Source organism: Daktulosphaira vitifoliae, unplaced genomic scaffold, assembly GCF_025091365.1.
Source record: "Daktulosphaira vitifoliae isolate Bord-2020 unplaced genomic scaffold, ASM2509136v1 Scaffold_1, whole genome shotgun sequence".
Lineage (NCBI taxonomy): Eukaryota > Metazoa > Arthropoda > Insecta > Hemiptera > Phylloxeridae > Daktulosphaira > Daktulosphaira vitifoliae.
This window is the reverse complement of record NW_026099572.1, coordinates 22,016,456-22,027,995: the sequence shown is the minus strand read 5'-3', so window position 1 is coordinate 22,027,995 and position 11,540 is coordinate 22,016,456. Positions and strand designations below refer to the sequence as shown.

Sequence of the window (11,540 nt, the reverse complement as noted above, 5' to 3'; positions counted from 1 at the left end):
ATTTTTTTGAAAAAATCTGTTATTTGTTTTGAATCTATTTTTTTTAGGAATGTATCTCTACGTAATAAACACTTCAAAAATAGGTGATAACATTAACGGGACAACTGTGCGGGCGTCAAAATTTGCTCCACAAGGCAACTATATCGATTAACATTTCATAAACCAAAATTATCGATAACCAAAAAATAACTTTTTCTAATGATATTGTACATTGCTTGATAAAATATTAACATAACTCATCCAGGAGGGACACGTGGCCCTGTGATTCCCTCTAAATACGCTACTGTGGCCACCTACGACTATGGTTGTGCCATATTAAATCACTCATATGTCTTTTCGTATCATTAAAGAAATGAAAGAAATATATGATAACGGCACCAGTCATTGATATGCGAACCAGTTTTTGGCAATCGAGTTATATAATAATAAAAATTGATCAAAGTTTTAAATGGCATTTTGATTTTTTTATCAAATATGGACTTAAAGAAACAAAATCCCACTTATCAGAAGTTTAAGAGTCCGTGCCTTTTTTAACACGCTTATATTAGTTTCACCTGTATGTATGTATGTATGCAATACTATTCCTGTATAAATTTATTTTTGATTATCGTACCCGTATACACGTGCGTATCATCAATATTATATATATATAAACAAATTTTTATTTTGACTGACCATTATCATCCGCGTGCATACGGCTTACGTATATATTCCTACCGCCGTTTATACCTCAGGTATAGCGTTCCCCCCGCCCACAAAACACGGCTATACCTAGTGCACGATACGTTTACGTACTTAAGTCGCTTTACTTGTATATATTTATATATTCTAATTACTATTAAAATTTATTTATTAACACGCTTTATTTTAATTAAGAGATATAAAGTATTCATTCCGATTACGAGGGATGATTTCCGTATCGTCATTTTTCGTCACTACCTCCACGTTCCGGGAGTGAGTAATTTACGCGCCTGCTGCTTTCCTTGGACGTGGGAGTCGTTTCTCAGACTCCCTCCCCGGAATCGAACCCTGATTTCCCGTTACCCGTAACAACCATGATATTGATAGTAACTACTATCATAACATGAAACTAAAAAGTAAAAAATAATTTTTAAAATAAGTTTAAAATAATTATGAATAAAAAATACTTGTATTATTGTGATAAAAGCGTGGGTGCTTTGCGTCATATTTTTCGTATATTGAGCGCCCGACGCTTTTATCACAATAATACTAGTAATTTTTGTTCATAATTATTTTAAAAATTATTTTTAACTTTTTAGTTCGATGTGCTTTAAAAGCGTGTTTTTTTAGTTTTTTAAACTATATTTATTTATATTATAGTAAACTAGTATTAATGGTGACCAGATTAAGGGACTAAATCTAAGGAATTTTAAACTGTTTCATAAACAAGCAGATAAACCAAGAACTAGCATTTTGGGTAATGATAAAGTTAAAGCCAGCTTGATACTTAATCTATCAAGTGCAGACTTGACTACTATTAGAGTAACACTAAGTGATGGTGAAAATATCATAGTAGCTTCAGGATACCTACCACATGAGGCCACAGACACAGGTAGGAACATAACTATGCTCTTTAATTATTGCAAAAATGAAAAATTAGAACTCATCCTAGGTATGGATTCTAATGCTCACCACACTATTTAGAGGAGCAGTAACATCAATCAAAGAGGAGAGGTAATAATGGATCTATTACTGACTACAGACCTCAATTTACTGAACAGAGGTAGCGAACTTAAGTTTGTAATCAGGAACAGGCAGAAAGTTATCGATCTGACAGTTTGTTTAAAAGGGTTACTTCAAAAGATAAAAGGGTGGAAAGTTTCCTCCGAACCTTTTCTTTCTGATCATAGGCACTTACGATTCACTTTGGAAATTAACAAAGTTGAGACGGAGTACTATAGGAACCCGAAAAGAACAAACTGGGGCAACTATAGGGCAGATCTTTCTCGTGACCTGAATAATCTACAGTTTACTGAGTTGACAGAGTACTGAAAAGGCTGTAAATATACTACAGGACTCCATTGTCTTAGCTTACAATAAAACTGTTCTTTAATAGTGTGGGTTATATCTTACAACACACAATTATTTAAATGGCGGTAGACTTTTATTAAACAAAATTATAACACGAAAATAGACGTATAAACACTAAAAGAAAATATATGTATATACAGTAAGGAAAAATAAAATAATCGAAGTAAACATAATACACGATGACAACAGCGGCGGGGTGTAGCGGTCGTGTAGCGTATCGCGGACTAGACAGTCTGAACTGAACTAACTGAACTGACTGATTCTTCCGATATATATATAGCTCCGATAAGACTCTCGCTAATTCTAGAATATTCTATACCCGCGTAGGTTATCTTATGGCGTTATCGAAGTTTCTCGAAGGTTTTTGATAACGAGAACATTCGAGAATATTCGTTGCGTATGTTTTGGTCGCTACAATAGAAAAGAAAGGTATAGCTTAGTGGAATGCTAACCTGTCTAAATTAAGAAAGAGTTCACGTAAGCTCTTAAATAAAGTAATGAAATTTATAAATATGTTACTTGAAAGAGACACAGATTTGATATAATTTATTAATATTAATAAAAAAAAATAAAATCAAGAATTTTTTTAAACAATTATTTTGTTATTTTTTGCCCATTTCTTTATCATTCGTATCATATTTTCAACTTGAGAATTAGCTGAATTTCGTAGAAGCTGAATTATATCTGCCACTTGTTCACTAAAAAAACACGTTATATTAGAGATATAATACAAATAAAGTCATTTTTGAAATTAATGTTTCAATTACAAAAAAAAAAATAATATTAACTTTGAGTGTTTTCCAAGAACAATTTGTTGAAAAGCTCCAGCGCAAGCTCCCCTTTTGCCTTCCCAATACTCAGGTAATAAATCTAATTTTTCCAACATATCGAAAGCTTTAGCCGAATGCCAAAATTGATTAGTCTTGTAGCAATCATTTGCTATTGACTGCAGTATAATGATTGAATCTTTAGAATTTTCCATTTTTAAATATAAATCCCACGCTAATTGAGGTTTTTTGTTCATTATAACTAAAATGAATAAACTAATTATAATTACGTTATAAATTTAACAATCGTAAATATAACATAAAGATTTTATAAATTGGTAGTATAATTAAGTTATTATTTTGCGCAATAATTATACTGATAAATTAAAACTGTATTTGTCCAGACATTAATTTTAGAGAGACTAAAGAAATTAAAAATATTTTTTTGTTTTAAATAATATTGGCTAAAATTTTTTGTCATTTATACAATTTACAATACGTTGTATTATTACATAGAAAATGTTCAAACTACGCCTATAACTATCAATAAGAAGACCATATATAAAAAAAAACCCCAGCACAGTGGGAATGTGGTATAGTTTAGTCCAGTATAGATTTATTCTAACAGTGATTAAATGACTAACATTAAAAACGCTTCGATGCAAATCTGTAGATAGTGTTTAATTTTAAAAATTTGATAGATTATTCCAAAAGCAACAGGATCTCTTATTTCCTTATTTATATCCTGATTACATGTGTTTATGATTTATAAGTGTAATATATGAATAAATATTTATTATAGAAATTTAATTTAGTATGAAATTGACATATAATAATTTAGTATAGTAATTTTAAGTAGTAGTTTAAATAAAAAGTAGTTTTACTTTTATGGCAAACGTGTATAAAAGTTGAAAGGATTGAAACAATACTTTATAAACAAATTTTTTTTACTCATGAATAATGAATATATTGGTCTACAAGGAACTTTCATCGGAATCAAAAAAAAAATTTTCTAAACCCATTTTTGAAATAATTTCAAATATCTAATTAGAGTTTAGCATATGGACTAAATATTAACAAGATCCTTCTGATTAATATAACAAATAATTATGTTTGATTATTAGGTTACGCATGAATAATAAATAAATATATTTTAATTAAAAATATACATAACAAGCAGAATGTATTATGTGCAGTATATCAATATAAATAATTATTTAAACACCAAGAGTGCCATAGAAATGATTACTAGTAGTTTTTTTTAAATTATTTATTACAATAAAAATTGTATATAGTAAATTTATAAAACTCAAAATCTCGTTAAAGCAACTATTTATTTGAAATAAATTATTTAAAGTCTTAGTAATCATTTATATGTAACTCTTAGTGTTTAAATATAAGCAAAATTGTTTGTTGTTTATAAATAAATTTACAAGGAATTTTCATCTGAGATCAAAAAATATTTTTCTAAACTCATTTTTGCCCCGATTTCAAATCTGCAATTATAGTTTTAAATAATGGCTTAAATAATAACAAAGTCCTTCTAATTAACATAACAAATATTTATGTTTGATTATTATGTTACGTATCAATAATCAATAAATATATTTTAATGAAAAATAAGTTGAAAAAGTTTTATTTTCAAAAAAATATTTCATAATAAACGTATTTTTTTATTAACGAAATAAAAATAAATATAAAGAATAAGAAATTAATATAATAGAAATATAAAGTTAAAAATATAATATATAATGTCGAGAATTTTAACACAAAAATAGCATACGGTAGCCATTTTCACCATGAAAACTATGTATAGTTTGATATTTCTTTGTTCATAGTAAATTATATTTTATGAGCTTTAATTTAATATAAATGTGATTTATATATAAATATGTCAGTATTTTCGGTAAATTTAAAAAAAGAAAAATTAAGTTGAAAAAGTACTAGTTTTTATACGTATGTTTAAAGTTTTGACACCCCTTATATAAATAGAAATGGTCCGTTTAAAAAAAAATTGTATTGAACTATACATTTTTCTAAAAGTTATTGCATTATAAAAATAAAAAATTTTAAAAGAATTTTTGAACAGAAATCGTATTTTAGCTTCGATACGAAGCTAAGAAGGTATTAATTTTACCATGATGTGTATTTATTATTATTTTTTTTGTGTGTCTGTAATTTTCAACATTTTTAAAACTTTTTTTTCTTAAAACTGACATAATTTTTACAAAAATGTCTGAATTAAAACAAATTTTTTTTTGATTCTGCCACTTCAATATATATCTTAAATTAAAGCTTATGTAGTATATTTTATTATGGAAAAAAAAAATTTCGAACTTTTTTTGTCTTCCTTATGCTCTTTTTATGTTAAAATTCTCAATTTTACATATAATATAATTAACTTTATATTTGTATAACTTTTTGAAAATTGTATGGATTAATACAATTTTTTTATGATAAATACTTTTTATATACTTCTTTTTTAAATCGGATTAAAACCATATTCCTTTATATGAGTGGGGTTGAAAACATAAAAATCCAAAGAAAATAGAAAGTAGAATATTTTTCAACTTAATTTTTGAAAGTGTTCTGAAAACTCTGTCACTTTTATATATATATATATATATTAAATTAAACCTTATGTAATATATATATTAATATGAAAAAAAAATTTCGAACTTTATTTCGTTTTCATGGTGAAAACGGATATCAAAGTTAATAAAAAGTACGAGTTTTGTAAACAAATTTTTATTTTTTTATTTTTAAATTTATAATGCTATATGTTCGGTAAGAGCTGAGAAAAAATGGTAACAGTCACAATTAAAAATAACACATGTTAGTTAAATATACCTTCTTAACTTCGAATCGAAAAAATATGAGTTACTAAACCTAGTAAACTTTATTCAAATAAGTTAGGATCGTCATACGAATACAAAAATTAACGTCTTTTTTTACCGGCATCGAAAATGACCATTATCAAACCATCAATCCTCCTTTATTAAATTGGTCTCCCTTTTTATAGTGTATGGTTTCCTACTCATTTATCTACATTATTTTCTGATTCTCTTATTCTTTTACAACTTTTTGACATGATCATAATAAAAGTTTAAGGTTTACCACAGTATTAAGTACTATTAACCTAGAAGTTTATAATACGCTTCAAATAAAAACACTAAGTTATTATTAATCTTACCAAAATTTAAATATAAAATATATATATATATATATTATAATATATTAATATAAATAATATTTATTAAATCAATAACATGAATTTTGTTATAAATTTTGATTTAACGCTCTTTGCGACTTAGAGTTCAATTTAATTTCAAGTAACTTACAGCAATGAGTCAAATGACTTATGTATAGAAAGTTTTCTACTATTTTATTATTTTTAACTTGTAAATACATGTCTTCAGCATCTTTGTATTCGCCCAATGCTAGTTTCACCTATTATTATAAAGTCAATTAGATTATTTGTTTACTAATTTTCACTTATATTACAAAACAACAACTTTTTTTTAGCAAAACGTAAATTTTGAAAATTAAAATGTTTGACTTGATACTAATGGATTGTTTATTTTACTGAATTTAATACTTTTTTTGATTATTTGGGATTAATAACTTAAATAAATTTCGATAGGATAAATCACTTTTTATGCTTGTCCTTACTTTAAAGAGGCACATTGATTTTTTTATTATTATTTTTATTTTTCAATCAATTTGGGATTAGACGAATCTTAAATTTAAATGAAAAATAATACTTTTTAGAATAATAATAATTTGCCTTTTTAAAATTAAAAAATTAGTAACCATAGTTTAATGAAATTTGTTTCAATAATGATTTATTAGACTTGTTACTTTATAAATTTGTTTAATTACCTGAGCGAAATTGAAATTAAAGTTGTCGTCATTTGAAAAGTAACTCTTTATGGAATTTAAATATAAATTGACTTCGTCATAACGACCCTCTAAAAAAAAGGCTGACGCCATGCATTGTCTCCCTGGTATTGTGTCGCATTCACTTGAACTGCTACCAACCAAATTAAATAATTGTTGTCCCACTTCAATTTGTTTCCTCTGTAATTGATAGTAATCAAAATTAACAATACATTTTTATCACAATTCAAATTAAATAACATATAAAACACTTTTTAATTCTAATAATTGCAGTGACAATATCACAAAGTGGTATAGGGGTCTAGATAAGTTAATTTTATCAATTTTTTAAGGGTGCAAAAACAAATTAAAAATTAATGATGTTTTATGCAAATCGAAATTATTTAATTGTAAAAAACATACCTTATCAATTAAATATTGCATAATATTTTTGATGGATTTTTTTTCATTTTTGTCACTTATTAGCTTAGGGTTCAAACTACAGATATAATTTTTTAATGTAACATAATGGCTTAATTAAATAATTTCGAATCAGCGGCTATTCATTTTATTTGGTAATATTATCGTTATTAATATTTAGAATAAATATTAATACTTAAATAATATAATATTTAAAAGTCCACAACCAATATTTAACATAAAAAATTTCACATACTTCTATCCTATTCTTCAAAATAGTTCTATCGTTTAATACCGTAAAATATATACGAATTTTACTCAAATTTTCAAACTTAAAAACACTCTAGACTTCTAATTATAAAATATCAGTAAGAAATTTTTAGTGATGAGCAAAACAAGAACAAGATCAAGACTATCAAAGTCTTGGTCTTGGTCTTGTTCTTGAAAGCTGAATCTTGGTCTTGGTCTTGCTTTGCTAACTCAGTCTTGGTCTTGGTCTTGCAAATCTAGTCTTGTTCTTGTTCTTGGTCTTGCTTATTTAGTCTTGTTCTTGTTCATGGTCTTGCCCATAAAATCTTGTTCTTGTTGTGAGTCTTGTCACAATACTCTTGCAAAATCTTGCATTTATTTATATTTATAAAAATTTTCTACTTAAAACGTTTAAATAACGAAGTTACCTACTTCAGTTTGTAAATTCAAATTTAGTTTATATGACCTAAGAATTTTAAGTTAGAACTTAATATTAGCATAAACAATATGAATGATTTTTTTATGAATAGTTTGGGGTATTAAACAAAAATAAACAAATAAATTAAATTAAAAAAAAATAAGACGTTATTTAAATAAAGTATTTTTTCATNTAACTTTATATTTGTATAACTTTTTGAAAATTGTATGGATTAATACAATTTTTTTATGATAAATACTTTTTATATACTTCTTTTTTAAATCGGATTAAAACCATATTCCTTTATATGAGTGGGGTTGAAAACATAAAAATCCAAAGAAAATAGAAAGTAGAATATTTTTCAACTTAATTTTTGAAAGTGTTCTGAAAACTCTGTCACTTTTATATATATATATATATATTAAATTAAACCTTATGTAATATATATATTAATATGAAAAAAAAATTTCGAACTTTATTTCGTTTTCATGGTGAAAACGGATATCAAAGTTAATAAAAAGTACGAGTTTTGTAAACAAATTTTTATTTTTTTATTTTTAAATTTATAATGCTATATGTTCGGTAAGAGCTGAGAAAAAATGGTAACAGTCACAATTAAAAATAACACATGTTAGTTAAATATACCTTCTTAACTTCGAATCGAAAAAATATGAGTTACTAAACCTAGTAAACTTTATTCAAATAAGTTAGGATCGTCATACGAATACAAAAATTAACGTCTTTTTTTACCGGCATCGAAAATGACCATTATCAAACCATCAATCCTCCTTTATTAAATTGGTCTCCCTTTTTATAGTGTATGGTTTCCTACTCATTTATCTACATTATTTTCTGATTCTCTTATTCTTTTACAACTTTTTGACATGATCATAATAAAAGTTTAAGGTTTACCACAGTATTAAGTACTATTAACCTAGAAGTTTATAATACGCTTCAAATAAAAACACTAAGTTATTATTAATCTTACCAAAATTTAAATATAAAATATATATATATATATATTATAATATATTAATATAAATAATATTTATTAAATCAATAACATGAATTTTGTTATAAATTTTGATTTAACGCTCTTTGCGACTTAGAGTTCAATTTAATTTCAAGTAACTTACAGCAATGAGTCAAATGACTTATGTATAGAAAGTTTTCTACTATTTTATTATTTTTAACTTGTAAATACATGTCTTCAGCATCTTTGTATTCGCCCAATGCTAGTTTCACCTATTATTATAAAGTCAATTAGATTATTTGTTTACTAATTTTCACTTATATTACAAAACAACAACTTTTTTTTAGCAAAACGTAAATTTTGAAAATTAAAATGTTTGACTTGATACTAATGGATTGTTTATTTTACTGAATTTAATACTTTTTTTGATTATTTGAGATTAATAACTTAAATAAATTTCGATAGGATAAATCACTTTTTATGCTTGTCCTTACTTTAAAGAGGCACATTGATTTTTTTATTATTATTTTTATTTTTCAATCAATTTGGGATTAGACGAATCTTAAATTTAAATGAAAAATAATACTTTTTAGAATAATAATAATTTGCCTTTTTAAAATTAAAAAATTAGTAACCATAGTTTAATGAAATTTGTTTCAATAATGATTTATTAGACTTGTTACTTTATAAATTTGTTTAATTACCTGAGCGAAATTGAAATTAAAGTTGTCGTCATTTGAAAAGTAACTCTTTATGGAATTTAAATATAAATTGACTTCGTCATAACGACCCTCTAAAAAAAAGGCTGACGCCATGCATTGTCTCCCTGGTATTGTGTCGCATTCACTTGAACTGCTACCAACCAAATTAAATAATTGTTGTCCCACTTCAATTTGTTTCCTCTGTAATTGATAGTAATCAAAATTAACAATACATTTTTATCACAATTCAAATTAAATAACATATAAAACACTTTTTAATTCTAATAATTGCAGTGACAATATCACAAAGTGGTATAGGGGTCTAGATAAGTTAATTTTATCAATTTTTTAAGGGTGCAAAAACAAATTAAAAATTAATGATGTTTTATGCAAATCGAAATTATTTAATTGTAAAAAACATACCTTATCAATTAAATATTGCATAATATTTTTGATGGATTTTTTTGCATTTTTGTCACTTATTAGCTTAAGGTTCAAACTACAGATATAATTTTTTTAATGTAACATAATGTCTGGCTTAATTAAATAATTTCGAATCAGCGGCTATTCATTTTATTTGGTAATATTATCGTTATTAATATTTAGAATAAATATTAATACTTAAATAATATAATATTTAAAAGTCCACAACCAATATTTAACATAAAAAATTTCACATACTTCTATCCTATTCTTCAAAATAGTTCTATCGTTTAATACCGTAAAATATATACGAATTTTACTCAAATTTTCAAACTTAAAAACACTCTAGACTTCTAATTATAAAATATCAGTAAGAAATTTTTAGTGATGAGCAAAACAAGAACAAGATCAAGACTGTCAAAGTCTTGGTCTTGGTCTTGTTCTTGAAAGCTGAATCTTGGTCTTGGTCTTGCTTTGCTAACTCAGTCTTGGTCTTGGTCTTGCAAATCTAGTCTTGTTCTTGTTCTTGGTCTTGCTTATTTAGTCTTGTTCTTGTTCATGGTCTTGCCCATAAAATCTTGTTCTTGTTGTGAGTCTTGTCACAATACTCTTGCAAAATCTTGCATTTATTTATATTTATAAAAATTTTCTACTTAAAACGTTTAAATAACGAAGTTACCTACTTCAGTTTGTAAATTCAAATTTAGTTTATATGACCTAAGAATTTTAAGTTAGAACTTAATATTAGCATAAACAATATGAATGATTTTTTTATGAATAGTTTGGGGTATTAAACAAAAATAAACAAATAAATTAAATTAAAAAAAAATAAGACGTTATTTAAATAAAGTATTTTTTCAATTACACTGATGGCGTGATGTTGTCCGAATGGTAACACAGCAGATGTGCGGTCGGGGGGGACGCGAGTTCGCTTCTCCTAGTCGGATAATTTTTTTTGCATTTTAATTAATTTTTTCATTGAATAATGAACATGGATATATTTATTTTATGAGTTTACCAGTCGCCGGTTTTATGTATCGATTTTTAAAACCGGTTTTAAATAATAATCGCTTTCTGTTCATAGACACAGTTTTTTAAAATTATTGGTTTTGATTAACAAAACCGAAAAAAACTGTTATAACCAGTTTTTATAAAACCAGTTTCAGTCTCCGCTTTAGAAGAACACAAAAATTTTATCTAATTTTATCATAATGTTTGAAGCACGTAATATTTATTTTTAATATTCTTTAACTATTTAAAATTAATTAATTACAATTGAATGACAATAAATTTTGAAACATGATTGTAAAATTTTAAGTTAATCGGTAACATCAGCTCATAGGTAATATTCAATTTGAACAATACGCGTAATCAATAATAAATATAGTTTAAAAAACTAAAAAAACACGCTTTTAAAGCACATCGAACTAAAAAGTTAAAAATAATTTTTAAAATAATTATGAACAAAAAATACTAGTATTATTGTGATAAAAGCGTGGGTGCTTTGTGCCATATTTTTCGTATATTGAGCGCCCGACGCTTTTATCACAATAATACTAGTATTTTTTGTTCATAATTATTTTAAAAATTATTTTTAACTTTTTAGTTCGATGTACTTTAAAAGCGTGTTTTTTTAGTTTTTTAAACTATATTTATTT

At 25.3% G+C, this 11,540-nt stretch overlaps 1 protein-coding gene across 9 annotated transcripts in view; it reads right to left on the bottom strand.

The window, feature by feature from the left end:
* Nucleotides 1-2,467: 2,467 nt before the first annotated feature.
* The window catches only part of LOC126896572 (intraflagellar transport protein 56), a 20,538-nt gene continuing 11,465 nt past the window's right edge, over nt 2,468-11,540 (bottom strand). For 6 of the 9 annotated variants that reach the window (XM_050669485.1, XM_050669480.1, XM_050669482.1 and 3 more), the window contains 4 exons: nt 6,702-6,899; nt 6,161-6,269; nt 2,841-3,081; nt 2,468-2,750 (listed from right to left, as the gene is read on the bottom strand). In XM_050669485.1, coding sequence (XP_050525442.1) covers nt 2,639-2,750; nt 2,841-3,081; nt 6,161-6,269; nt 6,702-6,899 — 660 coding nt within the window. In that variant the 3' untranslated portion in view covers nt 2,468-2,638. Of the gene's footprint in view, nt 2,751-2,840; nt 3,082-6,160; nt 6,270-6,701; nt 6,900-8,921; nt 9,031-9,462; nt 9,661-11,540 lie in introns of all 9 variants that reach the window. The other 3 variants (XM_050669477.1, XM_050669484.1, XM_050669478.1) reach the window with 2 other exon arrangements.